General features: G+C 44.5%; 2 protein-coding genes across 3 annotated transcripts in view; both read left to right on the plus strand.

Moving 5' to 3' along the window:
* The window catches only part of LOC119656265, a 23,651-nt gene extending 17,235 nt beyond the window's left edge, over nucleotides 1–6,416 (plus strand). Inside the window, exon 3 of the mRNA XM_038062686.1 lies at nucleotides 6,368–6,416. Within this exon, the coding sequence (XP_037918614.1) occupies nucleotides 6,368–6,416 (49 nt within the window). The remainder of the gene's footprint in view (nucleotides 1–6,367) is intronic.
* On the plus strand, nucleotides 6,119–12,141 carry LOC119656165. Of its 2 annotated transcripts, none has more exons than XM_038062511.1 (4): nucleotides 6,119–6,333; nucleotides 6,392–6,526; nucleotides 11,710–11,827; nucleotides 11,893–12,141. In XM_038062511.1, exons 2-4 carry the CDS (start codon nucleotides 6,424–6,426, stop codon nucleotides 12,020–12,022), a joined length of 351 nt encoding a protein of 116 aa, XP_037918439.1. In that variant the 5' UTR covers nucleotides 6,119–6,333; nucleotides 6,392–6,423; the 3' UTR covers nucleotides 12,023–12,141. The 2 variants fall into 2 exon arrangements, with proteins under 2 accessions (XP_037918439.1, XP_037918438.1); XM_038062510.1 differs by having other exon boundaries at nucleotides 6,402–6,526.
* The last annotated feature ends 630 nt before the right edge of the window (nucleotides 12,142–12,771 follow it).

A 12,771-nucleotide genomic window follows, 5' to 3' on the forward strand; every position in this document is an offset into this window, starting at 1 on the left:
AAATGTCACCGAACAAATCGTCTTCAGGCAAACTGCCTGCGGGTGGGCCTACTTCGGGCAGACCACAAATGCTAGATTATGCCAACATTGTGGGAAAGGCTCGTCCGAAGCAGTAGCAGTCGATTGACGGTCCCAACTGATCAACGCAAAGGGCAGCAAAGAGGGCTCGGCCGACAAGGGCTAAGCCTTCATTTGTAGCCAAGGGTATGGAAGCCGATGGATTTATCTTGTATGATGACACGAATTTATCTGCTTAACGATAATAACGCACCGTTATCGTAACAGTTTAGTAAGAAATTGCTGAACTATCAGGCGGCTTGCAACTCTCATTTGAGTCGGTAGGTTCACATCGCAATTTGTATTCTTTGTGATCGACGTATCAACGAACGTCTCAAATCTAAAATTTACCGCAATGTCGTCCAACCAGTCGCTCTCAATGGTTCTGAGTGTTGGCCGACTAGAAAAGACAATGAATGGCGCCTTGCGGTAATGGAGACGAAGATGCTACGTTGGACTAGTGGCGTCACACGTTTAGATCACATCCGAAATGAGGATATCCGTGATCGTTATGGGGTTGCACCGATCGTGGAAAACTTGCGAGAGAGGCGTCTTCGATGGTATGGTCACGCAATTCATGCAAACGAGAATTCACTTGCAAAGATTGGTCTGAACATCGAAGTCGATGGTAAACGACCAAAAGGCAGACCTAAACAACGGTGGCTTGATACGCTAGATGGGCATTCGAAAGCGTCGAGATTGCACCCAGATCAGGCATTCGATAAAGCCAAATGGCGAAGCCGATCACGACGAACCGACCCCGCTTGTGAACGGGACAAAGGCTGAAGAAAAAGAAGAAGAAGAGGTTCATACCGTAAAATGTTACACCTAAACTTTGCCGACTTAAATGAGAAAGATTAGCTAAGGCATGCGACTTCCTCCTCAACGATGTGTAGGAGGGTACGTGACTACCTCTGAAGACGGTTCCTGAGTTGCCAGCCTTCAATAAGTACTTCCTTTCGCTTTCAGAGGAGGTGTATAGTAGTACTGGAGCTCTGGAAAAACTTGGCGCTTGGATGCTCAAAACTACAATTTTATTTTATAGTGTATATATATATTTCGGGAGCAACTTACCCCCTTCATCAGTACAGTAGAAGTAGCTACACTATAAAATAAAATTGTAGTTTGGAGTAAGCTATTGGTCTATCAATTTAGGCTTAACTACAAATAGAAGACAATATTTAACCTCTTAGGCCTGGATGTTGCTAGCCAGTAGAGCAGGAGAGTAATTCGACAGGTCGGGAACTTTCGTTAATGTCGGTGCTCCTGTGCTCGATATTAAGAAGATTCTGGAACAAATAGGGTACCTTTACATTACAAGAGTCAACACTGAAGGCCCATTGAAGGGGATGGGAGATACAATTTTCCTGAAGTCATCCGGTCTGTAGCTCCAAGAGATTTATAAACCAAATACAAGAGTAGTAGGTTGTTGGTTAGAAAATCAGGGGGTTAAACAGACATACTGACAGACACTGTACTGTGCATATGTGTTCAGTGAGTTGAGGCTTAACAATACACTGAGAGTTTTCCCTGTTTGTTGTAAGAGGTGAAACTTTATTCCAACAATATCTTGGATAAGGACTGACCTCACGCGAAGACCTCTAATTATCGGAAATGGACAATTATTGGTTTCTGGAATGTCTGCACGTTTCTCGCCAATAGTAGCCAGAGTCCTCAGAATGCTCGCTTTCTCCAGCTCAAGCGAGAATTCCAACGATATAAGCTGGACATTTTGGGCTACTGCAATCTGGGAGCTAGTTTCTCATAGATTTCTGACTGTAAGACTCCGGTCCTGGTTAAGGAGCACAATAATTGTACAGTGCTGAATTTAGTAGAGGCTTCCTAAAAGTGACATTGTATCGCGGTAGATTATATGAATGCCAAGGTGGAGCCCGACAACATCATGCTTGATCATGTGATGGGGAAACATGGGAAACATTCATTATCAACGGCGGAACAACCGGTATCCGGTCTAGGCCTGCCCTAATAAGGAACTCTAGACATCCCGGTTTTGCGCCGAGGTCCACCAATTCGATATCCCTAAAAGCTGTCTGGCGTCCTGACCTACGCCATCGCTCCATCTCAGGCAGGGTCAGCCTTGTCTTCTTTTTCTACCATAGATACCTTATAGAGTTTCCGGGCTGGATCATCCTTATCCATAAGAATTAAGTGACCCTCACCGTAACCTATTGCGAAGGGAGAATACTGGTAACAATATCGGAGCAGCAGCAGTAGGAACAACAAAGTCAACAACAAAAGGAGCCGCAATAAGAACAACAAAAACCCCAAGATGTAGGAGAGATGTACTTGGAAGTACTAATCGAAGAAGAGAAGAACGTAAAAAATAATGTCAGTGTTAGTCGTGTATGATAACGTTCTTCAGGTGATTGTGAATTTAAACAAAACAGAATTTTTGACGACCGATCCCCATGAAACAGACACAATCACTGTCAGCGGCAGTGATCTGCCCAGAACTGAGCGATTTAAATACCTCGGGTCAACGCTATCAGCCAATGGAGAGCTGCGTTATGAAATTGCTTCACGCATTAACACAACCTGGATGAAGTGGCGTTCCACAACTGGTGTCCTTTGTGATCAACGGATCAACGAACGTCTCAAATCTAAAATTTACCGCAATGTCGTCCGTCCAGTCGCTCTCTATGGTTCTGAGTGTTGGCTGACCATAAAAGACAATGAACGGCGTCTTGCGGTAATGGAGACGAAGATGCTACGTTGAACTAGTGGCGTCACACGTTTAGATCACATCCGAAATGAGGATATCCGTGATCGTTATGGGGTTGCACCGATCGTGGAAAACTTGCGAGAGAGGCGTCTTCGATGGTATGGTCACGCAATTCGTGCTAACGAGAATTCACTTGCCAAGATTGGTCTGAACATCGAAGTCGATGGTAAACGACCAAAAGGCAGACCTAAACAACGGTGGCTTGATACGCTAGATGGGCATTCGAAAGCGTCGAGATTGCACCCAGATCAGGCATTCGATAAAGCCAAATGGCGAAGCCGATCACGACGAGCCGACCCCGCTTTTGAACGGGACAAAGGCTGAAGAAAAAGAAGAAGAAGATTTGTTGATACTTCATCTCCAGGATCTCTGTTGACTGCGATTATTGCGGCATCCATTTCCCTCTTATAGATGTTGTGGAGGGCTGTGTTGTGAATGGCTTTAGTGTTAACTCTCACCTGATTGTCAGAGGGGATTTTGGGTGGTGTTGTTATTCGAGCTCGGTGCACCATGCCAACGAGACAGTGATCTGGGTCTATATTGGCCCCCCTATATGTTCTGACATTCATCAAGGCTGAGAGGTGGCGGTGTTCAATCAACACGTGGTCAATTTGGTTGAAAGTGGTCCCATCTGGAGAGGCCCACGTTTGCTTGTGAACCGCTTTCTGCGCAAACCAGGAACTTCCAACAACCATTTCGTGTGACACTGCTAATTGAATAATCCGCAGTGCGTTATCATTTGTATTTTGATGTAAGCTATGGAAGCCGACGTATCGCCTGAATACCGGCTTTGTCCCTACTTGGCTGTTAAAATCCCTAAGCATGATTTTGATATCATATCTGGGGCAGGCTTTGAGGGTTCGTTCTACTGCCTCATTGAAGGTATCCTTCTCTGACTCTGCAGTTTCTTCTATAGGGGCGTGAACGTTAATGAGGCTTATATTCCTAAATTTGAATCTCAAGCGCAGAGTGCATAGCCGTTCGCTTATATTTTCAAAGCCGATAACAGGAGGTTTCATTTTTTAGCTGACCAAGAAACCTATTCGGAGAACATGGTTTACTTTATCGTTGTTACATCAGCCCTATATTGGGACAGGGTATCGGCTAGCTGCTTGGCAGCTCCATCTCTGTACAGGGAGCGTACGTTCCATGAGAAAATGCGAAAATCGTTACTCCTTTGTTCCAGTTCAGTCCGAGGTTCCTGTTGTCGCTTCGTAACAAGTTGTTTTCCGTGTAGGCTTGTCAGCCCTACCCAACACCCAACCTGGAGGACCAGTTGGTATAATTTTTCCCGTTTTTAGGCGCGGGAGACTCTCAAGCTGGTTTAATGGGTCTTGCGTCTACTTTGGGCGTATGAGAGCAAGGACACACTATAAGTTGGATAGCAGCGAAGTATCGGTGTTCGTTAGTTTGGGCCGAACCAAGGGTTTCAACTAAGTTTCTGAAGGCCAATTTGTTGCGTTGCTGGGAAGAGTATTCCTTGCTGCTTGCTACCTTGTCACATCTGAATCACCGCCTGTTTGGCTCTAATAGCATCACCATTCTTTTGCGCTGTGCTTCTTCCCTGGTAACTATCCGTTTGTATGCCGGGCATCCGCGGTAGTTGGCGTGATATCTGATCTGGCCGCGATTAGAGAAGGTTGGCGTGTCTGCCGCGGGTTTTGGGCACTTCCCTTGCACATGGGTTTTTGTGCACTTTACGCACCTGTGCACAATGGAGCAATTGAGAGCGATATGTTTGACAGTTGTAGCACTGCACTTGCTGGTTGGAAATTTATTGGTGGATTATATACTTCAATGCTTCATTGAGCCCTTGAGAGGGCTCAAAGGTAGCCATGAACAGCCCCGATTGTGACTTAAACGGGAGCGTTGGGTTCTGGCTATGGAGAAGCTTGTCAGCTCGCATGACCAGGTTCGACACGCTTTTCACCTTCAAGTGCTGGTGCTATTCATTGAGCTCTTGCATTATGTGAGCCGGGTCTGTCTCTCTGTGGAGACTGCGGATTACCAAGGACTGAGTCCTTAAGGCTGGTGGGATGTATTTTGCGGCGTGTAGCTCTTCTTCTTTAATAAGCTTGAAGATCGTTGCATGATCTTCAATGTTCTGCGCAGAAATGAGGGTTCAGTTGGCCCTCGTATTCTTTAGGGTTGCTTTAAACCCTTTTTCTTTTAAAAGTCGGAGGAAGTGGGATACATTAATGATCGGAGGATTTTTTTTTTAAAGGGAGAGTGCCTGTGAGTTTGCTGGAGAGGCATTTACACGACTAACACTGACATTATTTTTTAAGTTCTTCTCTTCTTCGATTAGTACTTCCAAGTACATCTCTTCCACATCTTGGGGTTGTTGTTGTTCTTATTGCGGCTCCTTTTGTTGTTGACTTTGTTGTTCCTGCTGCTGCTGCTCCGATATTGTTACCAGTATTCTCCCTTCGCAATAGGTTACGGTGGGGGTCACTTAATTCTTATGGATAAGGATGATCCAGCCCGGAAAGTCTACAAGGGCAATATCTATGGTAGAAAAAGAAGACAAGGCTGACCCTGCCTGAGATGGAGCGATGGCGTAGGTCAGGACGCCAGACAGCTTTTAGGGATATCGAATTGGTGGACCTCGGCGCAAAACCGGTATGTCTGGAGTTCCTTATTAAGGCAGGCCTAGACCAGATGCCGGTTGTTGCGCCGTTGATGATGATGATTCTCCCATTGAGGGATGCCAAACGTCACACATAATTTTGCCAAAGTGATTTTCGGCTCAATATGTTTCTAATAGATAAATTCAAGAAAATTAGTGTAGTTGAAACCACAACACAAGTTCGGCATTCTTGACGACAAGGTTTTCAATGATTTCCTGCTCATCACGAGTGAGTAGTTGCGGCGGAAATGATTTCGGTTGTATGGCTAGTCAGACGTCCTTCATCTAATGTCTCCTGGGAGCTATTATAGTACTTGGCCTATCCGAAATTTCCTTCCTCTGTGGATCGGATTTTGGTTTCTTGGGAGCATTCTCCTTGTGGGCTGCTCTCCCCTGCTTCCCTTTCCTCCGGTTTACCCTGACCTTCCTTAAGGGCCCTTTCACGGTTAAGTTATTCAATATCATGATTTAGAAATAATCTTTTTCCGGCAATCTATGACCCACCAATGTGGAGAAATCTCAGGGAACACCTTAAGTTTCCGCACCACCCTCAATTCGTGCTCTCTCATATGTATTCCAAGCGAGTTTCAACACAGTCACAAGTTCCCTCTTGACACCTCCTTATATACTATTTCTAGATGGTGTCATACGTAAGCTGCTGCCATGAGCCGGAACAAAAAAGATTCATCAAGAAATCACTTGTGGTTGCATCACTCGGCCATTGCTTTCAATCCGCTATCAATTTATTCAAAACTGAGACCATCTAGATTTTTTTTGCTCTACTATTTTTAAATCTAGATTCAATTACTACTCTTGCCGCTCATTATTCGATCCCTTATCGCGTGATATCACAAATTTATTCCGTTCAAAGTCAGTGGGAATATTATACGCGTATCAATTAAAGGTCAGCACTAAAGCTAAAATTTATAAATTTTTAGGAAAAATCTTTTAATGTGGTTCAGTTTATTACAGATTCGATTGGGCTAGCACAGAAATGGCAAACAATTTATTATTTTCAAGTTATATTGTTTTGTTGTTGGCTATTGGGGTGCAATTAGGCTCCTGTGCTACATGGTCGGAGGATGCAAGCGATATTCGTAAGTAGATTAATATATAGAACGAAGATACTATAAGTTTTATCCCATTGGATGATCTGTGCGATAGATTAATGGGTTTAGATTTTTTTGAAATGTGGTGCTAACTTGTGATTTGTTGCTGGGCACACGTGTTTCAGTGCATTTTTTATATAACTCGAAAATATTCTTATATATATATTAGCGTTTTTCTTTCGCTGAATGTGGGCTATAATCCCTAAATGGGCTGCCGGGACAGAGGTAGGGAATATCCACCAAATTCCTTGACGTATCTTTTTGTGATGTGATGCTGATTCCTTCTAGTGCTACTCGGATTCCTGCTTGCTTACACAGCGACTTTATTAAAAATGGCTCATTTCCAGTGGACGATCATTTCCCATGATGGGTGCGACTTTATCTGTAATACAAGAAAATCTACTCTAAGAACGTGAGTTACAATCCCTTATCTCGCTTGTTCCGCTATTGAGGGACCTAGACCTATTGGAGGTTTTCCCAAGCATCCGGTTTGTGTAGACCCGAAGAGATGCTTGTTGTTTTGATTTTTCGTTTTTTTCGACGTCTCCTTATCAGGGCATTTCAGAATCTTAGATTTGTTGACGATACCGAGGCGATCCGGAGTAACCTAAGGGCTAATATATGAGTAATAAAAATACTGCACACGAAAAACCTAAAAAACGCAATAAACTTAGGTCGATATACATATCTAAATGTTTTATTTAAAAAAAAATCTATCTTTCTATCAGTAAAGGAGGAGTCATATGCGGATTGTGATGAGTAAGTCCTTTCCCGGACGGTGTAATGACGGAGTAGGTTGGCGCGTCAGTTTCACGATCTCGGCGTCGTGATCCGGCTTCGAATCCCGGCTGTAATCATGGATTTATGTTTGTGATTGCCTAAAGGGGGTAATACACAACCTACCTACAAAAAACTTGAGTGTTGGAACTACGGTTCCTTCCTTTTTCTATTCTTGTTTTCAAGTGTTAATTATCGTATTGACTTGTTTGTACGCGGGGTGAAAAATCTTAGAAAGCCGGGCCGCTCCAGGTCCACCGCACAAATGTCATAGGTAGAGCAGGGTAGGTTTGTCCTTAGGCACTCATCCTTCTGTTCCTTTGGGCTTTCTACTTCTGTCCTCCTTCAGCAACGAGTGTGATGAAAACCGTAGGCCAGTTCTCCTTCGACCTCAGTATCTTCGCAAATAAGATCTATGGGTTCACACTCCTGCCCTCCTCCACTACATTGCTTGGGGCAGTGAATAATCACATGCTCTGGATCCTCTGGTATGCCACCACATTTAGAACAATTCAGTGAATCATCCAACCCAAAGCGATGGAGATACTGCCAGTAACAGCCATCTTTTTTCGTGAGGAACTGGGTAATGTGGTGGTTGGTCTCCCCATTTTTTCGCTCAGGCCACACCCTAATGTTGGGCATTAACATGTGTGTCCACCAATCTTCCGCAGATTTGTCACATCTGCATTGCTAGGGATCATTCAACTCTGACCTTGACTTATTGCTGCGTTCTGTGTGTGCCCCCCTCCCCCCATACGGAGATACTCATTTTTTTCGCCAGAATGTCGATATGGCCCGTCCCCGCGACCAATAGCGGTGCCTCATCTAATCTAGAACACTACAAATCTTCAAAGTCATCAGCCGGTAAACCGAATTCACCTGACTCCGTCTCTAAGAGTTTGCAAGTGCTTATGTCCACACAGGTGCCGAGTGAAGCAGAATGGATCGCACCACTCCGGCTAGAAGCAACCTCTGACAATGTTTCGGCAACATTTGGCACACTGGCTGCCTTTTGGCATGCAGATTCTAGCTATTCACTAAAGCTAAGTTTGGCATCAATTATTGGGAGATTAGATTTTTGTCTGTTACTTATAGTCTAGCCTAAAATTGATAGACAAGGGGTAGCTTCCTCCAAACTACAATTTCCAGTTTTAAATGTAAATATATATTTCGGAAGCGACTTACTCCCTTCATCAGTACAAAGATAGCCAGGGAATTTGTACTGATGATGGGAGTAACTCCGGGGTCGAACTGTAGTTGCGAGGAAGCTACCCTTGTCTATCAATCAATTATTGCCCTCCCCCCCCCCGATGTTTAATAATCGGTTCTTTATTAAGACCGTTTCCGTTTTCGCCACGACTAAGGTCAGCTCGGCCTTTTCTAGCCAGGACTCTACCGCTCTCCCTGTTTCCGTCGCGTAGACCTCCATATCATCTGGGTGCTTTGCTGTAACGACAACCATTAGATCATTTGCAAAGCGAACAATCTCCTCTGAAACGGGAAGAGCAAGCACCCCATTATGCATGACATTCCAAAATAGAGGACCCCCCCCCCCCCCCTGTTACAACCCTGTGTCAACGTACTCTTTGGGACCCCCATCCGTCACATACCAGAAAGCCCTTTCTGAAAGGTAATTTTCAGTCAGATTCGCTATATACTCCGGAATACCCAAGTTGCCCAACGCCCCTTTAATTTTGTTCCTGTTCACCAAGTTAAATGCATATTTGACATCCAATGTCAACCTTGCCTTTGCATCCACCATAGAGTGGACGTGCCGGAAACCAAACTGGCGCTTCAACCAGCCAGTGTTGTTTTCGACAACGGGTTGGAATATGTTGTAGATGACTCTCTCCATCATCTCCCCACTGTATCCAACAGGCAGATCCAGCGACATGATCTGGGTCTCTAGGTGGCTTGTTTGGTTTGGGAAGCATCACCGATTTTTACTTTTCCACTAAGTAGGGAATATTCGTTCTTTTAGGCACGCCTTCAATGTGTTAGCAAAAAGGTCCGGGCTAGTCGTCATTGCTAGCTTCGAAGCTCTGTTTGTGATGGCATCCAAACCTGGGGCCTTGTTGTCGCTGCAGTAACTGAAGGTATTATACCGTCTTTGAGCTGGACAACTGTTTGCCTTCCGCTATTTTTGTTGTGAGAGAACAGAGTGGTAGCAATCTCCTTCAAGAAGCGCAGGCGGGTTATCTGGGACGAACTCAGCAGCCCTTTTATTATCACCCTGAAATCCTCACCCCAAGGGTTTATATTGGCATGGTTGCACAGCTGTCCGAAGTAGTTTTCTTTTATTATCCCGAATGACTTCTTTTAAGCGGCAACGTAGTTGTCTGTATATCTCCTCTCGACCGTCGCTACCGGACTTTTCCTTGAGCCTTGTTGCTCGAAAGCTTCCGGCTCCCGAATTTGCGATTTTGTTATTCCATCAGCAGTTGGGTTGTCTACTGAAGAGTAGTCATCTTTTGGGCATGCTTCTGTCACACATCGGGTGATATTTTCTCTGGCCGAATCATTCAGGGACCTGAGCGCCGCGGAAAATTTGTCCCCTTCAAAAAGTTTGAAAATTCTGCTTCGAGCAGGATTTCAATAAAAATTTCCTGTGGTCACTCTGAGTGTAGTCCTCACTGACCTGCCAAGCAGTTTTTTTGGCTAAAGTGGCGCTCACCTAAGTCAGGTCCACTGTACAGTGTTTATACACCAGGCCTCATTCGCCCACATATTAAAATCGCTTACTATGATTATCGTCATTGTTTTCTTGTATCTAAAACCAGAGCGGTAAGCATCTGCTCGTACTCGGCAAATGTAGGGCTAGGTGCACCATAGCAGCAGATGAAGCTTTCCTGCGGGAGTTTCATTATTTCTTGGAAGGCTTGTTCTTCACAAGACCAAAGCGATGCTTGGCCCGTTTGGTCTTTGACTCACTAATTATGGCCACATCTATAATTTTCTTGCAAATGGTTTGCCAGGGTAGGTCCTGCACCTTCTTGCAGTGGTCATCTGGTCAGCTCTACAATCTTCGCTGATATGGTCTTCCGTGTCGCAACTCCTGCATCACTTCAACCTGCCATTTGGATTGGTGCATGTCTTCGCAATATGACCGAAGCCAAGGCATATAAAGCATCGCTTCAGTGTCACGTGCTCCCTAAGCGGTCAAATAAGCCTTGGATTGCTTGAGCTCCAACATAAGCTCTTTTTTTCTGGGACTGTCTAATAAGGGGTCTGCCTTAATTTTCCTGAGAATGTCAGCATATAACCTTCCGCCATGTTTGGAGATGATAATCACCTCAGGTCTTAGCTTCGTGCGACCCTTTCCTTTTCTAGGTGCGACCTTCTCCAGGCTTCTCTGTTTTTGGCATTTGAACCACTGCCTCCCCCCCCCCCCCTGTTTTCACTAAAACAGCTCTTTGGCTGCAGGATAGCGTACGCCTCTTCTTCGAACTTCTGACCACAAGGGACTTCACTAAATCATAAAAGGACACCCATTTGCGGGTTTGCCAGCTCCGTCTATCGCTGTTCGATTATACAATCGAATGGTTAAGGGCTTAAAAGCCAAGCTGGATGCCTTCAATTGGTTTTCGCTGTCTCAACGTTGTCGTTATATATAGAAAGCTGTATATCTCCTGTTTGCTTCTTTTGTAGACTATAGGACATCCATATAGTGTCAGTTTTCGATAAGGGGGCTTCAGTTGCAATATTATCACACTCAATCCTGTGCAGGTGATAAGCCTCCAGCAGCAAAACAGCATAAAGGTGAACAAAATCTGGGGAAGTGAGATTGAGAACTGTCAAAAAGAAAGGCTTGGTAAGATACTAAACTCCGAGTTTCCCGAAGGGTTCCCCATTTCTTGCTATGACAGGAACTGGGCGGCATCACATAAGTCACCTAGCGGTGGAGTCTGAACTGTTATTAAACGTCCCAACTCAGCACCGAACACAACTTCTCCTCTTCTGACTTTCTTTATGATCGTGAGTTCTGTTCATTATTTCTTGTCTGTACTTCCCTCGTGCCTGCTTCTCTCTCTGTAAGAAGAATTGTTTGACTCTCCTTCGTCTCTTTTCTTATTGTCGTGTTCCCTTCTGCCTCTTTCTTCCCCTGCGGCGATTGTAACCCTTAATGCACAACTGATCCTACCATCCTAACTTTGCGATCCGTTATAACAACTCTCCTCCCTGCTCGCCTTTTTGTCTACAACTCCAGGAGAACACTTCAAAAGCATGATTGGGAGCAGCCAAGTCATTTCCTTCTTACAGAGGGTGGCAACATCTGGCCTTATTTTCCTTCCTATGTCTTACTGTTTTGGGTGGCCTTAGACATTTGCACTCCATATTTAATTTCGGTTCATACCATAAGAATAAAACTAATGAAAAACAATCTTTTCAAACAGGACATCCTGGCAAATGTGTCATCCAGGGGCTAATTTTGTCAGTCGGAGAAGAGTATGATCCAAAAGACCAATGTGTCAAATTTATTTGTGGTGAAGGAAGTGTTGCTACAGGATTCAAGTAAGTGTCATTGACCTTTATAAAGTTTTTTTTATATTTTAAATAAATCATGTTTCACTTTTCAGTTGTGGATCTAGAACAATGAGTAATTGTGAGGATTTAGGATATGCCGATGTGTCGAAGCCATATCCAGATTGCTGTGAGAAGAAATTCAGATGCTTCCGCAACGGTCAAGAAGAGATTATGCAACTTTAGGATGTAGTGGGGGCAGTGCAATAAGTTAGCATATCTGCATTTATATATATGTTATGTAGCGATAAGTTATAAATGTGTGCATTTAAATATTTGGAGCAATGATAGTTATTGCTAAATTGCGGCCAGATTTTTATTTCATCGCGCACAGCGCGCTAATATAACCAACGCGCCATCGCTCGCGATTACGCGAAAAGCACTTCAGCTCCCTCCAGGACTTTCCGAGATGCTTTTACTCTTTCTCTACTGTTATGCGCCAAGCGCTCTGAGGATAACCCACTTTTCGACCATTTTGGGCGCTTCCCTATAATGTTGAGGGAGCCCAGTAAGGAAGACCTGCTGCATGTTAATTAAAACCCCAAGCAAGGATGTGATTACCACGACGAGAGCTAAATGTTTACAGGTGTTAATATATCGCCGTGAACGGGGCACTTTGAGTACCAGGTGACTCCCAGACTTAACTAGCCTTGTCTTGGCAAAAATAGGCTTTGGCGGGATCAACTGACTTTCCCCGGTAAAACCAATAAATCTCGCAAACAAAAAATTAACTTTAATTTCAATTGCGTTACTCCAACCCTGAGCGAGGGGACAATTCTGAGCTCGTCGATGGAGAATTCGGCTCAGATTCTGTACTGAATCAATTGGGGACCTGTCAAATTGGGACTCATTTTTTAACGGACGAACCGTGAAGCAGGCCCTTTTGGCGCCATTTTTGACCCCGGCATAGGTCGGCGCCACATGCTGAAGCTAAA

Source organism: Hermetia illucens, chromosome 4, assembly GCF_905115235.1.
Source record: "Hermetia illucens chromosome 4, iHerIll2.2.curated.20191125, whole genome shotgun sequence".
Classification (NCBI taxonomy): Eukaryota; Metazoa; Arthropoda; class Insecta; order Diptera; family Stratiomyidae; genus Hermetia; species Hermetia illucens.

Coding starts and splice junctions, on each gene's coding strand:
- LOC119656165 (XM_038062511.1), top strand. CDS start 6,424: ATGGCAAACAATTTATTATTTTCAAGTTATATTGTTTTGTTGTTGGCT. Junction 6,527..11,709: donor GGAGGATGCAAGCGATATTC/GTAAGTAGATTA, acceptor CTTTTCAAACAG/GACATCCTGGCAAATGTGTC. Junction 11,828..11,892: donor AGTGTTGCTACAGGATTCAA/GTAAGTGTCATT, acceptor TTCACTTTTCAG/TTGTGGATCTAGAACAATGA.